The 27,672-nt window shown below is 44.9% G+C and overlaps 1 protein-coding gene across 1 annotated transcript in view; it reads right to left on the bottom strand.

Annotated features, from left to right (window-relative positions):
• Positions 1–27,672, bottom strand: part of LOC140197544 (G protein-coupled receptor kinase 6-like) — a 185,599-nt gene that overhangs the window by 10,552 nt on the left and 147,375 nt on the right. The window contains exons 6-13 of the mRNA XM_072257614.1: positions 20,946–21,038; positions 20,673–20,736; positions 18,365–18,505; positions 12,595–12,785; positions 9,487–9,524; positions 8,445–8,534; positions 4,509–4,717; positions 2,180–2,317 (exon numbers count right to left, since the gene is read on the bottom strand). Coding sequence (XP_072113715.1) covers positions 2,180–2,317; positions 4,509–4,717; positions 8,445–8,534; positions 9,487–9,524; positions 12,595–12,785; positions 18,365–18,505; positions 20,673–20,736; positions 20,946–21,038 — 964 coding nt within the window. The remainder of the gene's footprint in view (positions 1–2,179; positions 2,318–4,508; positions 4,718–8,444; positions 8,535–9,486; positions 9,525–12,594; positions 12,786–18,364; positions 18,506–20,672; positions 20,737–20,945; positions 21,039–27,672) is intronic.

The following is a 27,672-nucleotide window of genomic DNA, read 5'->3' as shown; positions in this document are numbered from 1 at the left end:
CAGTGAGGGTAGAAACAGGATGATTTGGCAGATTAATGCGTGGCTGAGAAGCTGGTGCAGGGGACAGGGCTTCAGGTTCTTGGATCATTGGGATCTCTTCTGGGGAAGGTATGACCTGTTCAAAAGTGACGGGTTGCTGGACCTGAGGGGACCAATATTTCAGAAGGCCTTTGACAAGGTGCCACACATGGGGCTGCTCACCAAGTTAAGAGCCCATGGTATTACAGGAAAGTTAGTAACATGGTTAGAGCATTGGCTGATTGGTAGGAGGCAGCGAGTGGGAATAAAAGGATTCTTTTCTGGTTGGCTGCCAGTGACTAGTGGTGTTCCACAGGAGGCGATGTTAGGACCACTTCTCTTTATGCTGTATATAAATGATTTAGATGATGGACTAGATGGCTTTGTTGCCAAGTTTGCAGATGATACGAAGATTGGTGGAAGGGCAGGTAGTGTTGAGGAAACAGGTAGAATGCAGAAGAACTTAAACAGATTAGGAGAATGGGCAAGAAAGTGGCAAATGAAATACAATGTTGGAAAACATATGGTCATGCACTTTGGTAGTAGAAATAAATGTGCAGACTATTTTCTAAACAGGGAGAAAATCCAGGAATCTGAGATGCAGAAGGACTTGGAAGTCCTTGTGCAGAACACCCTAAAGGTTAACTTGCAGGTTGAGTCAATGGTGAGGAAGGCAAATGCCACGTTAGCATTGATTTCAAGAGGACTAGAATACAAGAGCAGGGTTGTGATGTTGAGGATTTATAAGCCACTGGTGAGGCCTCACCTTGAGTATTGTGAACAGTTTTGGGCCCCTCATCTTAGAAAAGATGTGCTGGCATTGGAGAGGGTCCAGAGGAGGTTCACAAGGATGATTCTGGGAATTAAAGGATTATCATACGAGAAACATTTAATGGCTCTGGGTCTGTACTTGCTGGAATTCAGAAGGATGACAGGGGATCTCATTGAAACCTTTCAACTGTTGAAAGGCCTAGACAGAGTAGGTGTGGAAAGGATGTTTCCCATGGTGGGAGAGTCTAGGACAAGAGGATACAGCCTCAGGATAGAGGGGCACCCTTTCAAAACAGAGATGTGGAGAATTTCTTTAGCCAAAGGGTGGTAAACTTGTGGAATTTATTGCCACATGCAGCTGTGGAGGCCAGGTTATTGGGTGTATTTAAGGCAGAGATTGATCGGTTCTTGATTGGACATGGCATCAAAGGTTACGGGGACAATGTAGGGAACAGGGGTTGAGGAGGAGACAGAAAAAAGGATCAGCCATGATTGAATGGCGGAGCAGACTTGATGGCCTAATTCTGCTCTTATGTCTTATGGTTTTATGGACTCACTTTCAAGGACTCTTCATTTCATGTTCTCGATATTTATTACTGATTTATTTATACTATTGTTTCTTTTTTCTGCATTTTCACAATTTGTTGTCTTCTGTACTCTAGTTGAACACCCTGGTTGGGCGGTCTTTCATTGACTCTGTTACATTCACTATTCTATAGGTTTGATGAGTTTGCCCACAAGAAAATGAATCTCAGGATTGTATATGGTGACATCTATGTACTTGGATAATAAAATCTACTTTGCCCTGTGAAATCAAATTAGCAAGGATGCGCTGGGGGTAGCCCATGTCAGCATACTTCTGGTGCCAACATAACAAGCCCACAACTTACTAACTTAACCTGTATGTGGGAGGAAACTGGAGCTCCCAGAGAAAACCCACACTGTCACAGAACTCTTATAAAGATAGGTATACAGAAAAAGATTACTTGTCACCTGAACATCAACACATGCAGTGATTTATGCCATTTGTGTTCAATCAAATCAGCAAGGATAGTGCTGGGGGCAGCCCGCAAGTGTCACCCAAAATTCTAGCATCAACAAAGCACGTTCACGATTTACTAATCCCAACCCCGTATGCCTTTAGGGTGTGGGAGGAAACCAGAGCGCCAGGAGGAAACCCACACAATTGGGGAGAGCATACAAACTCTTCACAGACAGCAGTGGGAATCAAACTCCAATCTTCCAGCTGCGCTAACCGCTATGCTACTGTTTTCTACAGCGTTAGAGGCTGCAGGGAGGCCGAGGATTAAATTAAATCAATGTTCAGATCAATGTGGTTTGACTGTTTCTCATAACCCAGGGTTCTCATTTGCATCTTTCACACACTTACATCTGGAACAAAGGGAGGGTCCAACATGCTCGCTTCCAGTCTTTTGAAGTTGATGTTCCGAAAGATGGGATGTTGCTTCACTTCGGCTGCTCCTCCTCCTTGGCAACCCAGTCGCCCTTTCGGATCTTTAGTTAGTAACTACGAAAGGCAATAAAACCACTTCAGTCAATACAATTTGGACATTGATATTCTTAACAATGATATACAAAACTTAGATTTGGCTGCACTTAGAGTATTGTGGTCACCCTATACAGGGTGTGGCATCTTTGGAGTGGGTGAAAATGAGGTTCACCAGGTTGTTGCCTGGATTAGTGAGTATGAGCTGTTAAAAGAGTTTGGGTGAACGTTGTTTTCTCTGAAGCATCACAGGCTGAGGGGAGACCTGACAGTAGTACAGAGAACTTTGAGAGGCACAGGCAGGGTGGCAGAATCATTTTCCCAGGGTGAAATTGTCAAATACTCAAGAACATCAGAGAGGGCAATTTTGACGGCGATATGAGGGACAAAGAAGCAAATCCAAGGTTATAGATAGGGTGTGAGGCAAGCCTACCTTCATTGGTTGGAGCACGGAGTACAAGAGTCACGTTCAGAATCAGAATCAGGTTTAATATCACCAGATATGTCATGAAATTTGTTGTTATGTGGCAGCAGTACATTGTAATACATAACAATAAAGGCTGTAGATTACAGTAAATTTATATATATTTAAGAAGTTAAATTAACTAAGTAGTGCAAAAAGAAGAAAAAAAGTAGTAAGGTCGTGTTCATGGGTTCAATATCCATTCAAAGTCTGATGGCGGAGGGGACGAAGGTATTCGTGAATCATTGAGTGTGTGTTTTCAGGCTCCTGTACCTTCTCCATGATGGTAGCAATGAGAAGAGGGTACGTCCTGGGTGGGGGGGGGGGTCCTTAATGATGGATGCCACCTTTTTGAGGCATTGTTCTTTGAAAATGTCCTGGATGCTGAGTAGAAAAACAAGTCAGCATGGACTAGAAGGGCAGAAGAGCCTGTTTCTGTGCTGTAGTGCTCTATGACTCCATGTGGTTTATGTGACCATTAAGACATTTAAAGTCATGAAGAGCACCCAGTTATCTGTCAGCAGTTGAGGTACCAAATCCACAAGCCCCTATTTCCATCTGCATAGAACAAAGAACCTAACGATGCAGGAGCAGGTCGGGCAGCATCTATGGAAGGGGATAAATAGTCAATGAATCGGGATTCTTCAGCAGGACCTAGGGTTTGTGTCAATCTTTTAACCTACTCTCACATAAACCTCCATTTTTCTGTCATCCATCTGCCTAATCCCTGAGTTTCTTAAATGCCCCTAATGTATCTGCCTCTACCACCACCCTAGACATTCCACACATCCACCACTCTGGAAAAAAACCTACCTCTGACGCCCCCCTATATTTTCCCCAATCACCTTAAAGTTATGCCCCTCATATCGGCCACAGCCATTCTGGGTAAAAGTCTCAGGTTGTCTACGCCTCTAACCTTGCGCACTCATGTTCTTTCATGAGTTCCTGGAGCGGAAAGTGTCAATGGGTTTAAAATACTATGAATATCAGAGTGACTTTGAACTTTGTTTTAAGAGTTTATTAACACGATGTCATGGAGAGTCTGCAGCAGTCTGCACCGCCAGCAGAACTCTGATCTTTAGGTTATACAGAGCTCATATTTATATACAGCACGATAAACAACTTGTCCCTCTGACTATACCTCTGGGTTCCCCTCCCCTCCCCCTTTTCCTTCTCCCTGGGCCTCCTGTCCCATGATCCTCTCATATCTCTTTTGCCAATCACCTGTCCAACTCTTGGCTCCATCCCTCCCCCTCCTGTCTTCTCCTATCATTTTGGATCTCCCTCTCCCCCTCCCACTTTCAAATCTCTTACTCACTCTTCCTTCAGTTAGTCCTGACGAAGGGTCTCGGCCCGAAACGTCGACTGTACCTCTTCCTAGAGATGCTGCCTGGCCTGCTGCGTTCACCAGCAACTTTGATGTGTGTTGTTCACATAACTTTGTTTGGCATCCCATGGTCAATATATGATGAATCGCTTAAAAGACATGTCAATTATCCCTCAGCGCAAGTCTAACAGTTCTTCCCACTTCCTGTTATTAGGACTCATAATTTAACCCCCCCCCCCCCCGGCGCATCTTCCCTCCTGGTTCTTATTTATTGGAGTTCCTGGTTCTGCGCTCATCATCCAAGGTATTCTCGACACACATCAGCAATCTTAGGCCCAGCTGTTCCAGAATGGTCAAGTATCCCATCAGCCACTAGTTTTAACCATTTCAACCACACTCAAAGACGAGCCGGACTTCCTTACCATACTGCAGATGGAACGAGTCTCCGCTGAAAACTTCTCAGAATAATCTTCCCTATCCTCCTTCACTCGGCGGTCGACCTCCTCCCGCTTTACCTTCTCCTTACGCTTCCGGAAAGGTGACTGGCCCTGAATCATCTCAAAGAGTAGGCAGCCGAGGCCCCACCAGTCGGGGTTGAAGGAGTAACGCTCATTGTTGATAACCTCTGGAGCTGGGGAGGCAAACACAGGAGGACAATTACACACACACACACACACACACACACACAATGTAGAGAACTGAATCCCAGCACACAAGTTCATTAGAGACTCAGACTACAGACAAAATACAATAGAGATTAGCTTTATTTGTCTAAACATACAGTGAAATGATTGTCTGAGTCAACGACCAGCACAGTCCAGCGGTATGCCGGGGGCAAACCCAGTGTCACCAACATAACATGCCCACAACTTGCTAGCCCATACGTCTTCGGAATATGGGCAGAAACCAGACCACCCAGAGGAAACTCATGCAATCATGTGGAGAACGTACAAACTCTTTACAGACAACACTGGAAATTAACCCCAGATCTCTAGCACTGTAATAGCGATATACCACCATGCTGCCTTACCTTAAGCTGTTTAAGATGAGAAGCGAAAGATTTAATAGGAACCTGAGGGGCAACCTTTTTCACATAGAAGGTAGTAACAAGTTGGAACAAAGTGGTTGAGCCAGGTAGAGTAACAACATGTAAAAGACTCTTGGACAGGTATAGTACACAGATAGGAGGGGTTCCCAACATTTTTATGCCACAGACCCCAGGTTGGGAATGCCTGGTTGAGAGGTTTATGGGCCAAACACAGACAAGTGGACCTAGCTTAGACAGGCATCTTGGTAGCAAGGACCAGCTGGGCCAAAAAACCTGTTTCAATGTTGTATGACTAGCTGCATGTTGCCTTGAATTTCATCTACAAGACAGAAAATTTAATCATGCAGTAATATTTGTTAGTTTAAAAAATCATACCCTTTCTGTACATCTTATACAACTGCCACATTCTTGCCCCACACATAACCTGCCTACGTCTCTGCACACCGCATTTCAAAGTTCAAAGTAAACTTATAACCAAGGAACATACATGCCATCATACGCAACTCTGAGATTCTTCATTGTTTTGCAATCAGAGTTGAAGAGGGTCAGAACTTACATGCAGTGCCCAAGATGGGTCCTCTGAAATGATACCACTAAGGAACTAAAAGTTGCTGACCCTCACCCTTGGGCAAGGTGCAGCACCAGCTTAGCCCCTCGATCAGGGTCATGTGAAGTCGAGAGCAGGTGGTGAATGGTCGTATGAGCAGCTGGTGCAGATCACAAGTCCTGTGTGTGCAACCACTGATGGTTGGCAGGCAATCTCTGAAGAGTATTGATAATGGCTGGGGGGTGGGGGGGGGGGTCACTCAACTTGTAAAGTCACTGCCCAGAAGGCAGCAATGGCAAACCACTTCTGTAGAAAAATTTCTCAAGAAAAATTATGGTCAGGGAAAGACCATAATCATCCACGTCACACGACACGGCACAAAATGATGATGATGATGATGATAATCCTCTTCATCGCTGATCCCCCAATGAGTACTGGCTCTTGGACCACCGGTTTCCTCCTCCTGAAGTCAAAAATCAGCTCCTTGGTCTTCCTGACTTTGAGGAGAGGTTGATGCTGTTGTGGCAGCACTCAGCCAGATTTTCAATCTCCCTTGATTCGCTGAAGCCTACTTTCCCATCTTGATTTTTACAACATTAGAAAATAAACCAGATGGAGTTAAATTATCTGTGACACAAAAATAACGTCTGTAGAATGACGTACCGAATGTACAAGGTGTGAAGCTGTTCAGCGGATGAACATTTTAATGTGTGAAGTGACGGAGGTGTATTCTATACTAGGTAGGAGGGAAGGGTTAGATTTGACCTGAAAAAGGTTGGCACAACACTGTGGGCTGAAGGACGCATACTGTGATGTACTGTTCTATGTTCTAAACTGATATCACGAGGGATGTCAGAGAGAGTGGTAATGTGGAACATGCAGCCAGGGGTGGCAGTAGCGTCAGAAACTTTGGGGAATTTAAGAAAACCTTAGATGATAGAAAAATGGAGGGCTATACGGGAGGGAAGGGTTAGATTGATCTTAGAGTAAGTTCAGAGTTTGGCACAATATTGTAGGATGCAGGGCCTGTACTGCGCTGTTATGCTCTGTTTTATGTTCTGCACCATCTTTCTGGAACACCAAGGCATTTGCCCAAGCTGAAATCCTGATTCCCTACAATAGAAACACAAAAATTCTGCAGATGCTGGAAATCTTGAGCAACACAGATACACAACAAAATGCTGGAGGAACTCAGCAAGTTAGGCAGCATCTGTGGAGGGGACTAGACATGCAACAATTTAGGCTGAGACCTTTGGTCCAAGTTGTCCAAGTCCTGACAAAGGGTCATGTCAGTCCAACTCAGGTTGAAGAAGCACCACCTCATATTCCATTGGGTAGCCTCCAACCTGACACCATGAACATCAATTTCTCTGACTTCCAGTAATTTCACTCCCTCTCTCCTCCTTTCTTTACACATTCCCTATTCAGGCGCCCCTCTTACCCCTTCTCTTCTCCTCACCTGCCCATCGCCTCCTTCTGGTACCCCTCATCCTTCCCCTTCTCCCATGGTCTACTGTCCTCTCCTATCAGATCCTTCTTCAGCCCTTTACCTTTCCCACCCATCCCACCTCCCAGCTTCTCACTTCATCCTCACTCCCCATCTACCCACATTCCCACTCACCTGGCTTCACCTATCACCTGCCAGCTTGTACTCCTTCCCCTTTCCCATCTTCTTATTCTGGCTTCTGCCCCCTTCCCGATGAAGGGTCACATCCCAAAGTGTCGACTGTTTATTCCCCTGCATATATGCTGCCTGACCTGCTGAGTTCTTCCAGCATTTTGTGAACATCCCGATAAGCAGAACCTGCAACATTCAAACTCAAGCCTACAGCTATAACCCATAGCTTGTCATACAGTCATCATCACCATCATGTGCCGTGTCGTATGACGTGGGTGATCGTGGGATTGGACACGCTAGAGGCAGGAAACATGTTCCCGATGTTGGGGGAGTCCAGAACCAGAGGCCACAGTTTAAGAATAAGGGGTGGACAATTTAGAACGGAGTTGAAGAAAAACTTTTTCACACAGAGGGTTGTGGTTCTGTGGAATGCTCTGCCTCAGAAGGCAGTAGAGGCCAATTCTCTGGATTCTTTCAAGAAAGAGTTAGATAGAGCTCTTAAAGATAGCGGAGTCAAGGGATATGGGGAGAAGGCAAGAACGGGGTACTGATTGTGGATGATCAGCCATGATCACAGTGAATGGTGGTGCTGGCTTGAAGGGCTGAATGGCCTACTCCTGCACCTATTGTCTATTGTCTTTGACCATGATTGTTCTTGGCAAATTTTTTTACAGAAGTGGTTTGCCATTTTCTACTTCTGGGCAGTGTCTTCATAAGATGGGTGACCCCAGCCATTATTAATACTCTTCAGGAGATTGTCTTCCAGGTGTCAGTGGGCGCATAACCAGGACTTGTGATGTGCACCGGCTGTTCATGGGACCATCCACCACCTGCTCCCATTCACCACGTGACCCTGGTCGGGGAGGATAAGCCGGTGCTACACCTTGCCCAAGGGTGACCTGCCAGGCTCGCAGAGGGAAAAAGTGCTTTACACATCTTTTGGTGGGAAGCATCTCCACCCCACCACCCATGAGAAAGGATTTTCACGGGATGAGGGAGGGAGAGGGCGGGATAAGTAAATAGGAGTCAAAGAATGAGTTTTAGGACAGTGCAGGGAAGATGATTTTATTGAAGTTCACTTTGAGAAAACAAAGGCAGAGTTGTCTCAAGTTCTTGGTGAGTAGGTTGAATATTTCTTCACTCACCCATGTAACCTACAGTCCCGACTCTTCCTCGAATTGTTTCACCTTCTGGGATCTGCATGGCTAAGCCCAGGTCCGAGATCCTGATGTGACCTGAGAATTAACAGCAAAGACAGTTCAGCGAACGTGCAAGGAGAGTCTGTTCACCATTCATCAGCAGCCTGCACTTTAGTTAATGGCAGCGTAGTGGTTAGCATAGTGCTATACAGCGTACATGTTCAGGGTTCAATTCCCGCCGCTGTCTGTAACCAGACACACCACCTATCCTATTTATGAGGTACCTCCTGTATGTCCGTGGTATTCTACTGCTGTGGCCCATCCACTTCAAGGTTCAACGTGCTGTGCGTTCAGAAATGCTCTACTATACACAATGTTGTAACGTGTGGTTATTTGAGTTACTGTCGTTTTCTTCTCCATTTGGACCAGGCTGGCCATTCTCCTCTGACCTCTCCCATTAACAAGATGTTTTCCCTCACAGAACTGCCACTCACTGGATGTTGTGTTTCTTTTTCGCACCATTCCCTGTAAATTCTATATCAGGGGCTCCCAACCTGGGGTCATGGACCCCTTGCTTAATGGTATTGATCCATGGCATTAAAAAAAGGTTGGGAACCCCTGCTCTAGAGTTGATTGAGTGTGAAAATCCCAAGAGATCAGCAGTTTCTGGGATACTCAAATCACCCCGTCTGGCACCAACAATCATTCCAGTCAAAAATCACTTTATCATTTCTTCCCCCACTCTGATGGTGGGTCTGAACAACTGAGCCTCGATCATGTCTGAATGTTTTTATGCAATAAGTTGCTGCCACATGATTGGCCAATTAGATATTTGCATTAACAAGTAGTGTATCTAATAAAGTGGCCACTAAGTGTATAACCTCGGTTTTGGACCTTGCATATTAATCTTCACTGCAACATCTAAACCAGGGGTTCCCTACTGTTTTTATGCCGTGGACCTTTACCATTAACCGAGGGATCCATGGACCCCAGGCTGGGAACCCACACTCTAAACCTTGAACAAACAGAGAACAAAGAGGGCTCTCACCGTGATCATCCAGTAATATGTTCTCTGGCTTCAAATCTCTGGGTGAGGAGGAATGGGGAAGAAAAAAAATAAAAGTCAGTCTCAGGTACCGGGAGCATTGTGTACGAAGGGCCCAAAGCATTGTTGAGTATCCCTACCACCCATCCCACAACCTCTTTGACTCACTACCACCAGGAAGGAGGTACAGGAGCATCAGGACCAGCGCTGCCAGACGGGGCAACAGCCCTCTGCCTTCGGGCTGTCAGACGAATACCGTGCCATCACCAAATGCTTGTCCTGCACACTTCACAGGCATTTTGAATTACATTTCATTAAATTATTTATGGTAATATTTTGGTTTATGTGCTGTGGGCGATATATGTATTGTGGGTGCACTGTGGTCAGGAGGAACGCTGTTTCGTTTGGTTGTATATAGGTACAGTCAGAAGATGATAAACTTGAACTTGAGGAACAAGCCAGGAGCTCTGATAAGTATGGAAAACAAATGAAACAGCTAACGCTGGAATCCGAAACAACAACCAGAATGCTGAAAGCACTCAGTCAGTCAAGCAGCATGTGTTGAAAGAGACATCAGTTAACACTTTGGGTTGAAGATCCTTCCTTCGTTTGAACTGGAAAAAGAGAAAGCTAGATAACCTAAGCAGCAGAGAGATGTGGGAGGGAAATGGTTGGAACAGAGGGAATGTCTATAATGCAGCGAAATGGTGGACATCTGCTGGCAGGAAGGTTAAGCTCTTTTGTCTGTGTGATGCCTTGATAACATGGGGAAGTTGCAGTTTACCCTAAAAGAGGCATGAACACATCGTGAAAGCCAGGCTCTCTCTATGGATTATATCAATACTTCCCACTGCTTCAGGAAAGCAGCCTGCATAACCATAGACCCTCACCCTTCCCCCAGTCATCCTCTCTTCTCTCTGTCCCCATTGGGCAGAGGATGCCAAGACCTGGCAGCACGTACTGTACCACCAGGCTCAAGGGTAGTTGTGATCCTGCATTACCAGACTATTGAATGGTTCCCTAGTTTGATAAGATGGACTCTTGGCTCCACAATCTGAACCATCATGGCTTTGCATCTTATTATCCGCCTGCCCTGCACTTTCCTTGTGACACTACCTTGCATCGTTATTGCCCTTTCATGCAGAGATGTGATGAAATGATCTGTTTAGATGGCACTGTACCTCAGTACACATGACAATAATAAACCAGAGGGCATGCCCAAAACACCATGAGACATAGGAGCAGAATGAGGCCATCTGGCTCATCGAGTGTGCTCTGCCATTCAATCATGGCTGATCCTGGCTCAACCCCAGTTTCCGGCCTTCTCCCTCCCCGTAACCTTCGATGTCATGTCTACTCAAGAACCTATCAATCTCTGCCTTAAATACACCCAACGACATGTGGCAACCAACCCGAGGGCATACATTTAAGGTGAGGGGAATAAATTGAAAGGAGATGTGCAGGGCAAGTTTTGTTTTTACACAGAGAGTGGTGGGTGCCTGGAATACTGTGCCAGGCCAAGTATGATAGAAGCGGCTATGACAGGAGCATGAGAGTGCACAGAAAGTGGATGGATGTGTACATTGCAGAGGCAGAAGGGATTAGTCTGGTTTGGTTGGCACTTGATTACTAATTACTTTGGCACAAAGGGCTTGTACTGTACTGTACGGGTCAACTCATGCAAATTTCCCTCGGGATTAATAAAGGATATCTATCTATCTATCAATTCCAGCACCATGTTCACAGAACAACACGGACAACAACAGCAAAGCAAGCCCTGAAGTTCATTAAATTATGCAAGGCATAGATAGACAGCCCATCCACTTTTCCCCAGGACCGATAGGTCTAATATCAGAGGGCATGAACCGAAGGTGAGGGGGCAAAATACAAAGGAGATGTGTGAGGTGAGTTTTGTTTTTACAGAGAGGAATGGGGGCCTGAAATGCACTGTCAGAGAGCAAAGGAGGGTTCAAGAGCAGCCCACGAAGGGAGGGATGTGGTCAAGTGTGGTGAAGAGGGATTAGATTATGTAGGAGTCATTGGTTTAATTAGATTTTTGATATATCAAAATAAACTTTATTCATAATAATGGTTTAGTCTGACACAAAGGGCCTGTCCTGTGCTGTATCATTCTTTTAAGGCCAGAATATATTGCACAACCTTGACTGCTTTTAAGCCGGAGGTGAGCTTTTTCTCAGAACCGTTACAGTCCTGGATACCAGATTCTTCTGAAGGAAGGCAGCGTACGACTGCCAGCTATTTATTTGCAAAAGATCCTACAGCAGTATCTCCAGTAATGCTAATGCACTCCACAACCATTAAATGCAGAACCACGTGGTTATACATTAATGCTGATTACATTCCTAATTAGCACTGTACATGGAGGGGTGGAGAAAGAAAATGAACAATTGAAGCAGGCTTGTTAGTATATTATAAACACATGAGATTCGGCAGATGCTGGAAATCCAGAGCAACACACAAAATGCAGGAAAAACTCAGCAGGGCAGGCAGCATCAGATAAACAGTTGGCGTTTCAGGCCGCAGTCTTCTTCTGTCAGATTCTTTCTTCATCCCTTTATCTTTTCCACCCATCATCTTCCAGGTTCTTCATCTCCCCCCCACCTTATCTCACCTGTCACCTGCCAACTTGTACTCGTCCCCTCCCCTAATCCCCTTATTCTGGCTTCTAACCCCCTTTCCAATCCTGATGAAGGGTCCTGGCCCAAAACGCTGACTGTTTATTTCCATCCATAGACACTGCCTGACCTGCTGAGTTCCTCCAGCATTTTCTGGGTGTTGTCTAGAGTATCAGCTTATTGAACAGGTTCCCATAACCTGTAGTTCATTCATCGACCACTAGAGGGAAGAGTTTACTGCATTTGCAACCCGTCAACACTAAACTCTCGAGGTGCCAGTGACTTCCAGAGACAGCGAGGGGTGGGGGGGGGGGGGGAAGCATAAAGAATTGAAAAGGGGATGGGGCGGGTGGAAGATACAGAGTGAGTAGGGGATTGGGAGACCTGTGGAAGCAGAAACGGGGAGGGAAAAAGTGGATTAAAAATATCCGAACGTTAACCACCACATGTACACCACTACACTAGCCTCATTTACCTGTACACAATTCTCTCTCTGTGCAGGTCCTCTAGCCCACAACAGATCTCTGCAGCGTAGAAGATGGCTCTCTTCTCATCGAAGCCTGGGTTGCCCATATTGTAGATGTGGAACTTGAGGTCACCACCGTTCATCAGGGTGAGCACCAGGCACAGCGCATCCTTCGTTTCATATGTGTAAGCCAAGCTCACCTGCACACCAGACAGAAAGAAATCATTTGCTGTGTGCAGAGCTTTGTGGAATTACTCCCCATAAATTACGCTACGCTCCAACATCCTCAAAGTCTGCTCGCCCTTGTTACATTGCCCATTCAAAACCGTTAGTTATGTTTTTTGAACACAAGTGTAAGGAAAACAAAATAGTTGTTACTCCGAATCCGATGCAGCACAAAAAAACACAAAAGACAAAGAATACAGTAGTAATAACAGAATAACACACAATAAATACAAATACACAAGATAGTTCATGTACGTAGATTGATTGGATGCTAGACTCTATGTAAGGTGACTGATGGAAATAAGAAAGTAGTGGTGGAGTTCGTGGGTGGGGGTGTTGATCAGCCATACTACTTGGGGAAAGTCGCTGCTTTTGAATCTGGTGGTCCTGGAGTGGATGCTACGGAGCCTCCTTCCTGACGGGAGTGGGACAATCAGTCCGTGAGCAGGGTGAGTGGGATCCTTCATGATGTTCCTCGTCCTTTTCTGTCCTCTTTCTGTACATCTGTCCTTGGTGGCGGGTAGGCTGCTGCCAGTGACGCGTCGGCTAGTTTTAACGACCCATTGTAGAGCCGTACCAAACATTACAGTTTCCGTACCAAGCAGTGACACAATCAGTCGGGATGCTCTCTATCGTGCACCTGTACAATAACACATGGATGTACAAAGTCCAGCTCTCCTCAGCCTCCCCAGACCTCCTTCCCTAACCTTCTCTACCAGACAACCTAGTGCACCCTGCCCAATACATCACAGGCACATCCTTTCCCCAAAATTGTCGTATTAACAGGAGGCACTGCCTCAAGATCCCCACGTTCCAGTTCATGCCATCTTCCTGCCGCTAGCTCCCCTTGGACAGGAGATACAAAAGCCTGAAGTCCCACACCACCAGATACAAGAACAGCTACTTTCCTTCAACCATTCTGTTCTTAACCAACTGACACAACCCTAGTTAGCCCAGTATAACCCCACTAAGACCACTTTGCTTGACAATGGAATTTTTGTTCCAAATCTGGATGCTGCCACATATCCCAGGATGTGCTGGGACACATCATCAGTGAAGTAACCTGGGGTCATTGGGTGTTCCAGGTCTTACAACATCAGACACCCTCTCCTAGGTGACCCAGCCAGGGTTGATCGGGCCCCGGCTTGTGTCCCAGCAGCATTGGTCCATGGGTCACACCTCTTGATCCATGGCCATCTGGAGGCTTGTTCAGCAGCCTCTGTGACAGTCCTGATGGCTATTTTCTTTGCAGTACCCGTAATGCCAAGGAGGGAGTGGGTTCTTCAGAGCAAGCAGCTAGCAAAACCTCCACACCCCACCTCTACAGGCTCACATTGTGTCCTCCACCTGTCTCTGACACTGCTCTTCCAGCTCCTGGACTTTGGCTCAAGGCTAAATGTCCACTATTCAGGACATTTACAAAGAAGGACCATTGGGAACCTGAGTCACCCCAACCACAAACTGTTCCAGCTGCTACCGTCGGTTAAACGATACCGCAGCATAAAGCCAGGACCAACAGCTTCTTCCACCAGACCATCAGACTGATGAATTCATTCCGATAAAATTGTATTTCTACGTTATATTCACTGTCCTCTTGTACATACTATTTATTATAAATTACTATAAATTGTACATTGCACATTTAGACAGAGACGTAACATAAAGATTTTTACTCATGTATATGAAGGATGTAAGAAATAAATCAATTCAATTTAATTCAATTTTGTACGCTCAAACACCTCCTCAATCTGATCTCCCCAAGGAACTGTCAGTTCTACCAAGACCACCTGCTTCGAGGTTTCTGACAGCATGATCAAAAACGTGTGCTTAGTTAACGTTACTTGTGAATGCCACTTACAGTATATGATGCCAATTGCCTGAAATGCTGCCGCAAGCAAGTTTTTCACTGGATGTATGCAATTGCGCACATCAGAATAAGCTAAACATCGACTTGACTTGACTGCACTTGAACCCAGTCCCAACACATTAAATAATACAAATGGAAGTGAAGGGAAGTATTGCTTCAATCAACCACATATGGAAAATGCCCATTGTCTAGGAAATTAAGATCAGCAGAGAAGTTTATCAGAAGCCTATAAGCCAGGAGCAGAACCAGAATCAAGTTTAATATCACCGGCATGTTGTGAAATTTGTTGTCTTTGCAGCAGCTGTGCAATGCAATTGCGAGGTAGTGTTCATGAGTTCATTGTCCATTCAGAAATCGGATGGCAGAGGGGAAGAAACTGTTCCTGAATCATTGAGTGTGTGCCTTCAGGAAAAGCTTCTTCCCCTCTGCCACCTGATAGTATTACATTGGTTAACTTGTGTCATGAATGCACCTTGTACTAAATGTCAATCTTCTGGAATATATTTTATTATTTGTTAATTTATTTGTGGTAATTTTACTGTTGTTTGCGAGTTTTATATATATCTGTGTGTGTGTGTGTGTGTGTGTGTGTGTGTGTGTGTGTGTGTGTGTGTGTTGTGCATCTTGGTCAGGAGAAGCATTGTTTCGTTTGGTGGTATACATGTGTGCAGTTACATAACAATAAACAAATAAGAATCAGAATCTGGGTTATTTTACACTGACGTGTCGTGACATTTTAATCACAACAGATACTGGAAATCCTGAGGAACACACACAAAATACTGGAGGAAAGAAGCTCAGGCAGCATCTATGGAGAGGAATAAACTGTCGACATTTCAGACTGAGACCCTTCACAAGAACTAGAAAGGGGCGCCACGGTAGGGTAATGGTTAGCAAAATGCTATTATAACTTGGGGCTTCAGAGCTTGGAGCTTAATTTTGATGCCATCTGTAAGAAGTTTGTATGTCCCTCCTGTGAGCGTGTTGATTTCCTCTGGCTGTTCTGGTTTCCTACCACAGTCCAAAGACGTACCAGTCAGTAAGTTGTTCGGTCATTGTAAATTGTCTCATGATTAGGCTTGGGCTAAATAGGTGAGTTGCTGGGCAGTACAGTTCACTTGACTGGAAAGGCCTGTTCCCAACCTTTTTCATGTCATGGACCAATAGCATTAAGCAAGGGGTCTGTGAACCCCAGGTTAGGAACCCTTGCTCTAAATAAATAAAAATGAAATAAATAAAGGAAGGAAGGGGACGGAAACTGATATTAGGCCAGTTACAACTATGGGATTGACCAGCAGAGGGCGCTGGTGGGCTATTTTTGACTTGCTGCAGAATGAGCGAGCAGGCGAGAGGAAGGGAAGCCCAGCTCGCTCAAGAAAGGACAGCGGCAAATCTCCACACAGTACGTAGGAACAAAGGACAATAAATATGGTGAATCTCCTCTAGCAATGCTGGTCAACAGTAGAAACAGAACCAGTAAAAAAATCTCTTTCCATTCCTGGCTCCATAACACTCAGGGACATATGGGCTATATTATTTATTTATTCAGTCAGTTATTGGGGGGGGGGTTGTTCTGACTATGTTTCTGTTTAGTGACTGCATGTTTTTCTGCTTTCGTAAACATACGTGCCTTATGCTGTGCGTGACTGTCAGTACTATGTTTTACACCTTGGCCCCAGAGGACCACTGTTTTGCTCGGTTGTGTGCATGTGTACGGCTGAGTGGCAGGTAAATTCGAACTTGGAAAAAGACAATTTCTCACATCCACCCAAGAACACAACCAGGTCTCGATTCAGCACCAACCCTGAGAGGCAGCTGTGTGGAGGAACAGAGGGACCTTGGGGTTCACGTCTATAGGTCCCTGGAAGGTACAGTGTCAGTTGATAGGGTGGTTTAGAAGGCAAATGGTGCACTGGGCTTCATTAGTCAGGGGACTGAGGTCAAGAGCCGCAGGGTTCTACACAACTCTGTTTAAATGTCACTCACCCCAACTCTGACCTGTTCTCACAATCAATGGACTCACTTTGACAGACACTTCATCTCATGTTCTCGATATTTATTGCTTATACATTTATTACTATTATTTTGTTTGCTTCTTTTTCCTTTTTTGCAGTATTTTGTCTTTTATCAGTTTATTGTCTTTTACATATTGGCTATTTGTTGGTTTTTCATCAATTCTATTATGTCTCTTAGTATTTATTGTGTATGCCCGCAGGAGAATTCATCTTAGTATAGTATATGGTGACATATCTGTGTTTTGAAAATGAATTACCTTTGAAATTTTGAACTTTGAACTTGAAGAACTGTGTTCAGTTGTGTTTGTCGCATTTTAGGAGCTATATGGACACCTTAGAGAGGGTGCAAAGGAGATTTATAAGGCTGCTGCCTGGATCGGAGAGCATGTCTTATGAGGATTAATTGAGTGAACTAGGGCTTTTCTCTTTGAAGCAAATCCACATATACTTCACCCTCTGGCTAAAAACAAAATCTTTCCTCTCAAGAAATTTCTTCTAAATTTCTAAATAAATTCTTTGCTGCACATCCCCTATACGACCATCTCCCCAGGTAAGCAGGGTCTAAATTTAACTGGGGACTCCCGTGCTGAAATGATCCCTACGGAATAAACTGTTGAGTCCTGATGAAGGATCTCAGCCCAAAACATCAACACTCTATTCCTTCCCGTGGTTGCTGCCCGACCTGCTGAGTTCTCCGGGTGTTTTGTTTGTTTTACTCTGCATTTCCAGCAGCTGCAGAATCTCGTGTTCATGGTGTGCAGAATAAGAAATTCATGCCTTAAACACTCACTTCTCTTCACACCTGCGAGTTAAAATCTGCTGCAGTGACCAGACTTCTGACCACATGCCCTAATGATTTACATTTATTTAATCCCAAAATGGATCTTGCAACTTCTCAGTACCACAGCCATCACATGCACCTTATTGTGCCTGTACTTTAAGGAGTTATATAAATGTGAGCAGTTGCAACAACACCCAAAGATGAAAGTCAGCATGAACTATTCAGTAGGTATTAATGTGAACTTCATCTAATGTGGCATTGTTGAATTGAACTATGTCAGCAGTACCACACACAAAATGCTGGGGGAACTCAGCAGAACAGGCAGCTTCTGTGGAGAGGAATAAACGGTTATGTTTCGAGCAGAGACCCCTCATCAGGACTGGAAAGGAAGGGGACAGAAGCCGGATAAGATGGTGGGGAGTACAAGCTGGCAGGTGATGGATGAGACCAGGTGAGTGGGAATGTGGGTGGGGAGGAGGGATGAACTAAGAAGCTGGGAGGTGATAGGTGGAAGAGACAAAGGGTTGAAGGAGGAGGAACTGGATAAGGGAGAACAGTGGACCTTGGGAGAATGGGAAGCAGGAGGGGTACCAGAGGGAGATGAGGGGCAGATAAGGAGGAGGGTTAAGTGAGGAACCACAATGGGAAATGGAAAAGGAGGGAAGTAGGCAGGGGAAGAAGGGTTTAGGCTACCCAGACGGAAAATTGCTCCTTCAACCTGTTGTGGCATCAATGTGGCAGCAGAGAAGGCCACAGGCAGACATGTCGGAATGGGAATGATTGCCACAAGGAGATCCGGCCTTTTACAGCGGACAGAGCAAAGCTACTTGACAAAGCGGCCGCCGCACTCTGCAGTACACACTATTTCGTAAGATAAGAGACAAATCTTACCACAAATCTACTGTTAACTTTTTCTAAAATCCGCTTTTCATTTAATGCCATGGTTTCTCCTTTCCGCTTCTTTATCCTTTTCTTCTCCAGCTTTTTACATGCGTACATCTTCCCAGTTGCACGCACTTGGCAGGCACATACCTGAAACAAGTACAACCACAACATGATCCCAATTTTTAAAACTGCTCCTCAAGGGTTAAAAACCGGTCCGACACGGAGGGGTGGATCTCTTCCTGCTTCGTCATATTTTTTCAGTGATCTTTTTTATTTTATCTAACACAGTCACACACTCCCTTCCAGCTCCAACACAAGGAGCCACGGGGAGAACCCACAAGCATCACGCAGTGTGCACCCGAGGTCAGAATCAAAACCAGGACCCGGGGGCTGGGAGTCAGTGGCTCTACAAGAGGCACCACCATGTCACTCCACCCCACCCCTACGCCCCAAGAGTACTGTGAGGAATTTCATTTTGGAATCTATGTCCAGTCATTAGATTTATGGACGGGAGGAACTAAGCTGAAGAGGGCATCTTAATAAGAGATAGAGATCAAGTGGACAGGCAGCAGAAATGGCTAATATGAGGGGGCACAATTTTAAGGTGATTCAAGGAAAGTATAGGTGGGGGAAGTCAGAGACAAAATGATTTTTTACATGGAGAGAGGTGAACGCATGGAATGGACTGCCAGGATGGAGTTAGAGGCAGGTACATTAGGGACATTACATTAAGAAATTCTTAGATGGGCTCACAGATGATAGAAGAATCTTAAAAATTACAAATTCTGCACAGCGTCTTGGGGAAAAGAGCCTGTATGATATTCTACAAAAGATACACCAAAATATTAGAAAGATTTGAGGGCCTGAGTGATTAGAATAGGTTTCCTAGAGCAAAGGAGGTCGAGGACTTAGAGATTTACAAAATTATATCAGTTTTAGGTAGAGTGCATGACCACTGTCTTTTTCCCAGAATGGGACAACCTAAAACCAGAGGGCATCTGTAGTTATGGGGGGGGGGGGGAAACTGAGGGACAGAGGGGAAAGATTTAAAGGGGGGCTGAGGGACGGAGGGGAAAGATTTAAAGGGGGACTGAGGGACGGAGGGGAAAGATTTAAAGGGGGACTGAGGGACGGAGGGGAAAGATTTAAAGGGGGACTGAAGGCTGAAGGGGAAAGCTTTCAAAATGATCTGAGGGGCAGAGAGGAAAATTTTAAAAGGGGGACTGAGGGACGGAGGGGAAAGCTTTAAAGGGGGACTGAGGGACGGAGGGGAAAGCTTTAAAGGGGGACTGAGGGACAGAGGGGAAAGGTTTAAAGGGGGGCTGAGGGACGGAGGGGAAAGCTTTAAAGGGCGACTGAGGGACGGAGGGGAAAGGTTTAAAGGGGGGCTGAGGGACGGAGGGGAAAGGTTTAAAGGGGGGCTGAGGGACGGAGGGGAAAGATTTAAAGGGGGGGCTGAGGGACGGAGGGGAAAGCTTTAAAGGGGGGCTGAGGGACGGAGGGGAAAGATTTAAAGGGGGACTGAGGGACGGAGGGGAAAGATTTAAAGGGGGACTGAGGGGTGAAGGGGAAAGCTTTCAAAATGATCTGAGGGACAGAGGGGAAAATTTTAAATGGGGACTGAGGGACAGAAGGGAAAGATTTAAAGGGGACTGAAAGGCAAGTTGTTCACACAGAGGGAGGTGGTTATATGGTGAGTGGTCAGAAGTAGTGATAGAGGGAGATACAATTACAACTACTGAAAGACATTTGGGCATGGTAAGAAAGGTTTAGAGCAGGAGTTCCCAAACTTTTCTATACCATGGACCTCGACCATTAACCAATGGACACCAGCTTGGGAACTCCTGGTTTAGAGGGATATGAGGCAAATGAATTAGCATAGATAGGCCTCATGATTACCATAGGGTGTGCTTCTGTGCTCTATGACTCAATGAATTTGAGAGATAAGACAAGCATTAACTTAATAAGTGATTTGTTAGAATAAGATCATAAGATATAGGAGCAGAATAAGGCCATTCAGCCCATCGAATCTGCTCTGCCATTCCATCAAGGCTGATTTAATATCCCTCCCAACCTCATTCTCTTATCTTCTCCCCGTAACCTTTGACGTGGCTGAACAATCAAGAAACTATCAACCTCTGCTTTAAACGTACCCAATGACTTGGCATCCACAGTTGTCTGTGGCTATTAATTCCACAGATTCACCACCATCTGAGAAATTCCTCCTCATCCCCGTTGGAAAGGGGCATCCTTCTATTCTGATCCTGTGCCCTGAGGAATGCTAGCTGTTAATTCATCAATCTTACACACTCACCTCACCAAATCCTCCTTTCCCAAGCACCCGGTAATGTCTGAAAGTATTTTTTGTCGCTGGCTGCCTGAAAGATGAAGAAAGGAGAAGCCGTTACTCAAAATGCCAAGCAAGGAAAATGAAGTCAGAATGGAGGAAAGGATGGACAGCGCTCTGAGGCTCCCAGAGGCTAAAAGGATGTACCTGGTACCACAGGCAGAACAGACCCAAGTCAGACCCGAGAGACTCTGATGTCAGGAAGCATTACCAGTGTAATCTTGTGTAAAGGGGTTTTACCTTTCCAACCATTTCCACTGCAGGAACCGTGAAAAGTACATGCTTTCCTGGTACTCCGTGAAGGGTCCCCCACTCAGGTAATCATGGACATATCTGCAATTGAAATTTGGTGCTATTAAAATATCTGCCATTAAAGGCTGTATCAATAGGAAACCAGTTAAAAGGAGCCAGCAAAAGCTTAAAAATTATCTCTGGGAGGGTTATCGCTGGCCACACCAATGTTACTGCCTGACCCAAGTAACTCATGCACCTTGACAGAAGGCAGAAAGGCCTAGTCTAGTTTCTAAATCTGCAGATGCTGGAAATCCAGAGAAACACATACAAGATGCTGGAGGAACTCAGCAGGCCAGGCAGCATCTATGGAGAGGAGTAAACTGCCAACATTTTGGGCTGAGACCTGACAGGTCTTGATGAAAGGTCTTGGTCCGAAATGTCAATTGTTTATTTATTTCCATTGATGCTGCCTGACCTGCCGAGCTCCTCCAGCTTTTCGTGTATGTTGATCAATTCTTTATCTTTTTTTGGTGTAAGTTAGGCTTAATCTAACTTCATCACACTATTGGGAAATGATCTGCAGATCATTTCAATGCACATTAAAAAAATTTCTGTTGCTCCTTGGGTTTGGAGACAATTACCTTTAACTCTTCTAGTTACCAAGACACCCGTCTATTCCTCTCCATAGATGCTGCCTGACATGCTGAGTTTCCCTTGCATTTTCTGAGTTTCCAAATGGGGAGCAGAATCAAAAATCAGACGTGCAAAGGGACTTGGGAGACCTCACGCAGGGTTCCCTAAAGCAAGAGTTCCCAACATTATTTTACGCCATGTACCAACACCATTAAGCAAGGGTTCCGTGGACCCCAGGTTGGGAACCCTTGTCCAGAAGGTTAACTTGCAGTGGTCAGGAAGGCAAATGCAATATTAGCATTCATTTCCAGAGGGCCAGAATATACAATAAAGGATGTAATGCTGAGGTTTTATAAGGCATTGGTCAGACTAGAATTGAAGTATTGAGAGCAGTTTTGAGCCTCTTATCTAAGAAGGGATGTGCTGGCATTAGTGACTGTTCAGAGGAAGTTTGTAAGAATGATCTAGGGAATGAAAGGATGGCTCTGGAGTTTAGAAGAATTGGGGGGGTGGGGAACCGCATTAAAACCGATCAAACATTGAAGGTCAGAGCTAGAGTGTATACAGAGAGGATGTTACCAATCGTGGGGGAATCCAGCCTCGTTACAGAGATGAAGAGGAACTGCTTTAGCCAGAGAGTGGTAAATCTGAGGAAATCATTGCCACAGATGGCTGTAGAGACCAAAACATGTGGTTTATTTAAAGCAGAGGTTGATTGGTTAGCGATTAGTAAGAGCATCAAAGGTTATGGGGAGAAGGCAAGAGAATAGGGTTGAGAGGGAAAATTAATGGCCGTGATGGAATGGCAGAGCAGACTCGTTGGGCTGAATGGCCTAATTCTGCTCCTATGTCTTATGGTCTCTGTGTTCTGCTGTGCTCCTTTATTAATTGTTGTCATCTTCTGGTTTATTCAGGGTCAACGACTTGGACATCGGTTTGCATTATTCTGCTCAGACAGGGACTGCAGCACCACTATCCTGCGAGAGCTTTTGTGTAAGTCACAGGCACTTGCTAATTGCATGAAAATAATTTCATCAAGAGCACTTTGTAACCAAAGATTAGGATTCTTCCATGGTTTGGCAGAGACATTCCCACTGTTGATAATCAGGTGCACCATAGAAAGCTCCCTATCCAGATGCACCATGCTCGGAATGACAACCGCTCTGTCTGAGAGCACAGATAATTGCTGAGGGTCCCAATGAGGGGTCAGGACTGAAACATCAACCGTTCATTCTCCTCCATAGATGCTGCCTGACTTACTGAGTTCCTCCAGACTTCTGACCCTGCTGCCGATGAACCTTTATGGTTTGGCAGAGACTGGGGACATTCTGAGAATACTTTTCAACTGTTGAAAGACATCCATCATTTAGATGCACCAAAGACACCGTCCTAACCAAGTTTCAAGATTGTTTAACGTCATTTACAATGCATAAGTGTAAAGGAGAACAAAATAATTGTTACTCCAGATCCAATGCAGCACAAAAATCACACAATAATTAGGATAATAAAAGACACATAATCAATATAAATATATAAAATAGCTTATAAACACAGATTGATTGTATGTCCATAAAGTGGTGCTAGGCACAGGAGTGTCTGTACATAAGGCGACTCTGACAGGAAATGATAAAGTAGGGGTGGGTTAGTGGGTGGAGGTGTTGATCAGTCTTACTGCCTGGGGAAAAGTAACTGTTTTTGCGTCTGGTGGTCCTGCTGTGGATGCTACATAGTCTCCTCCCTGAAGGGAGTGGGACAAACAATTCATGAGCAGGGTGGGTGGGATCCTTCCTGATGTTCCTGGCCCTTTTCCGGCATCTTTCTGTGTATACGTTCTTGATGGTGGCGCCAGTGATGCCAGGTGCATAGCGGATCAGTACGGTGGCTGCTCTGCCAAAGGTTGCCAGAAGCTGTAGAGAGCAGTGGACGCAGCTCATCACATTACAGAAACCAGCCTCCCATCCACACTGTCTACTGAACAACCGTGGGGCTGCATCAACTTGAGCAGCTCTTGCCATGAACCCACGCAGACGACAGTCCAAAATGATCGCCTGTGTGATGAGGTTCTGCAGCTCTTCCTCCCAAGGCAGGAGAAAAGTAAATCTCAGCGTGAGACAGTTGCTGAATGGTGACGGACGAGTAGTCAGGAAGCTGTGACCCACAACTAGGTCACAACAAGGCCAGAAAGTGGATATCACCACTGTCCTTGACGTAAAGAAAAAAGAAGGCAGAGTTTCAGGCCAGTAACCTTCTTCAAAGCCAGACAAATTGTGAATTAAGTTTTTTTAAAATCGGTACTGCAATGCCAAATCAACCAGCAAGACAGTCTTACATTAATATAAACACAGGAGATTCAGTGGAAGCTGGAAATCCAGATCAACATGCACAAAATGCCGGAACTCAGCAAGTCGAGCAGCATCCATGTAAGGGAATAAACAGTTGACTTTTTGGAGAGTAACTGGAACGAAAGGGGCAGAAGCCCAACATGAGGGGTTTATCTAAATTCTAATAGCAAGACCTCATATTCCATATGCACCATCTCCAACTTGATGTCCTGAACATTAATTTCTCTAACTTCAGGTAATTCCGTCCGCCCGCCCCCCCCCCTTTATCTGTTCTCATCCCTTCTCTTCTCACCTGCCCATCTCCTCCCTCTGGTGCCTCTCCCCTCCTTCCCTTTCATGTGGTGAACCTGTGGAATTCATTGCCAAAGGTAGCTGCGGAAGCTAAATCATTGGGGATATTTAAAGCAGAGGTAGAGAGTATTGATTAGTCAGGGCGTCAAAAGTTACCGGGAAAAGGCAGAAAAATGGGGTTAGAGGCATAATAAAACTGCTGTGTTAGAATGGCACAGTACACCTGATGGGCCAAATGGCCTCTCTCTTATGACCACTGTCCTCTATCAGATTTCTTTCTTGAATTGACTTGGCTTTATATCTTACATCCTTCACATAGGTGAGGAGTAAAGATCCTCATGTATGTGAAGGATGTAAGAAATAAAGTCTCCGTCTGAATGTGCAATGTGCAAGTTATAGTAATTTGTAATAAATAGTATGTACAGTAAGATATACAACAGAACAGTCAATATAGCTTATGTAAAGCGCTGTAAGGTTTCACTGCTAATGTAATGGCTTCTTTGTAATGTTCACTGCTGAGTTAACGGTTTCTCCGTAGCAGCAATGTTTGGGTTATGGCTGGAGATAACAGGATGCATGTTAGCCAATAAGAGATTGTTGCTGTGTCTTGTGAGTCTGGAACGATGTTGCTCTCGTGGCCTTTTGTTCAGGAAAGGTGAAGAGAGAATTTGCGTGTGTAGATCACATGACGGAGTGGACTGGGACCTGAGGGTCCAAACGTCCACGACGTTCAGAGGAGACCAATGGTGGAAGAATGACTACTGAGTGAGTCAACTTTGACTTGACTTTGGGCCCTTTTTTTGTTTATTTTCTTTACTAACCCTATATTCAGATTAAGATTCATAAAGTTCAATCATTTAATTGCATATGGTGTACTGTCTGATATTTTGTGCTGTGGGTTTGTAACTGGGGGTACATTACACAGCATCCACACAAACGGGATTACGCGGTTTGGCGGGGCTGACGGCTGTTTCCCAAACGAACACCAGCTGGGCGAGCCTAAGGGTTACACTTAGAAACACAATTGTGTCAGTGTGAATTAATCAGTCTGATGGCCTGGTGGAAGAAGCTGTCCCTGAGCCTGTTGGTACTGGCTTTTATGCTGTGGTACCATTTCCCAGATGGTAGCAACTGGAACAGTTTGTGGTTGGGGTGACTTGGATCCTCAATGATCCTTCAAGCCCTTTTTATGCACCTGTCACTGTAAAAGTCCTGAATCATGGGAAGTTCATATCCACAGATGCGCTGGGCTGTCCGCACCACTCCCTGCGGAGTCCTGCGATTGAGGGAAGTACAGTTCCCATACCAGGCAGTGATGCAGCCAGTCAGGATGCTCTCAATTGTGTCCCCGTAGAGAGTCCTCGGATTTGGCAACTCATACCAAACTTCTTCAACTGTCTGAGCTGAAAGAGGCACTGGTGTGCTTTTTTCGCCACACAGCCGGTATGTACAGACCACGTGAGGTCCTTGGTGATGTGTATACCAAGAAACTTGAAGCTGTTCACCCTCTAAACCCCAGATCCATTGATGTCAATCGCAGTTAGCCTGTCTCCATTCCTCCTGTAGTTCACAACGAGCTCCTCTGCTTTCTGCGACATTGTCACTGTGTCAGGATGATGACTTCTCTGTAGGCTGCCTTATTATTATTTGAGATAAGGCCATTCAATGTAGTATCATCAGCAAATTTAATTAGCAGACTGGAGCTGTGGGTGTCAACACAGTCATGGGTGTACAGAGAGTAAAGGAGGGGGCATAGGACACAGCCCTGGGGGCTCCTGTGTTGAGGGTCAGAAGGGCAGTGGTCCTTTTATTTCAACCCATCACTCCCAGCTTCTCACATCATTTTCTCCTCCCCCATCCACCCTTCCCCCTCACCTGGTATGACCTATCACCTGCCAGCATATACTCCTTCCCTGAAGGATCTCAGCCCAAAACATTGACTGTTTATTCCACCCCCCACCCACCCCGCCAATCATGTTGGTGAGCAGGCCTAATTGTTTAATGCTATCGTGTAGTGCCTCTGGAATTATACCAGTTGTAGATATTGCTATCAGGACAATGTATATACCCTGTTCATGTTCCATAGTCCTTCAATTTCCTCTTTTAATTCAGCATATTTCTGGTGCTTTTCAATTATTGATTTCTGGATGTTGTGTGTGTTTGAAATGGCTATATCTATTAAGTAAGCTCTTCTTGCATGTTTAACCTGTAATATTATATCTGGATGGTTATTATGGACTGTCCTGTCTATGCTAATAGATCAATCGTAAGATAATTTGTAGGGCTCGGACTCTAAAACTGGATCAGGCATGTAAGGTAATTTTATGAGCTTGCATTTTAAAGCAAGATTTAGGTGAATGATGTCTGCCACTTTATTGTTTTTGTGCAAGTAACAGATTGAGTTAAACTGCTACAGGATCCTGTATTGTGTTGGATTGTTTCTGGTTTCTCCTGGCATTTTCTGCATTTATCGTCTTGAATTTGTTTGTCTTTTATTATGTATTTTTGCTAATTTTGTGTGTTAACCACCTGGTCTTGTATTGCCACAAGGAGCCCTTTTGTTTCTGGAAAGATGTCTCTAACTCCTTATTGTTATTATTATTATTATTACTACTACTATAATATCCTTCAGTTTCTTTTCAGGATGCCTCAAAGTACTTTACAAATTTACAAACAGCCGTTTCCACAAGTAGGAATATTACATTGGCTAGACATCAATTTGGTGGATTTGGTCAGTACATGAAGGAAAATTCTTGTCTTAAACATAGGAGTGAGCAATCTAATAAGTTCACCTAGGTGCTACTGATGTCTCTATTAAAGCTGGCATCTGACAAGAGATTCTACAGGTGCTGGAAATTCAGAGTAATACACACAAGATGCTGGAGGGACTCAGCAGGTCAGGCAGCATCTCTGGAGAGGAATAAAGAGTCAGTGCTTCAGGCCCAGACCCTTCACCAGGACTGACAGCTCCCTGCTCCTTTGTGAAACAAATCTGCTTATTAAAAAAACATGAGTTACCCACCCCCTTCATACAAGTTGTGAAAACTCAAATACCCTGATGTGTTTTGTTAACTCAATACAGAAGTGTCTCTTACTGTGGTTATAACTCTGCATTATGGCCTGTTCATCTGAAAACAACTTTAGACCCAATAAATAACGCATGAATCACTGCCAACAAAAGCAAGCAAATCCGAGAATGAAACTATCTCATTGACTAACTATCAACAGAAAATAACTCACCCATTAACCCTGAAAGGTTCTGAATTTTTGTGCCTTTGCCAAATACTCTTGCACAACACTTAAGCACTTTGTAATATTTCACCACTGTAAAGTAAATTTCTACCGATATACCGTGGAGAGTGTTCCAACTGGTTAGATCACCGTCTGTGACGGGGGAGCCACTGCACAGGATCGGGAAGAAGTTGCACAGGGTCGTGGAGCCAGTCAGCTCCCTCATGGGCACAACC

The sequence above is a fragment of the Mobula birostris genome, chromosome 5 (genome assembly GCF_030028105.1).
Source record: "Mobula birostris isolate sMobBir1 chromosome 5, sMobBir1.hap1, whole genome shotgun sequence".
NCBI lineage: Eukaryota > Metazoa > Chordata > Chondrichthyes > Myliobatiformes > Myliobatidae > Mobula > Mobula birostris.
This window is presented reverse-complemented; position numbering and strand designations above follow the sequence as displayed.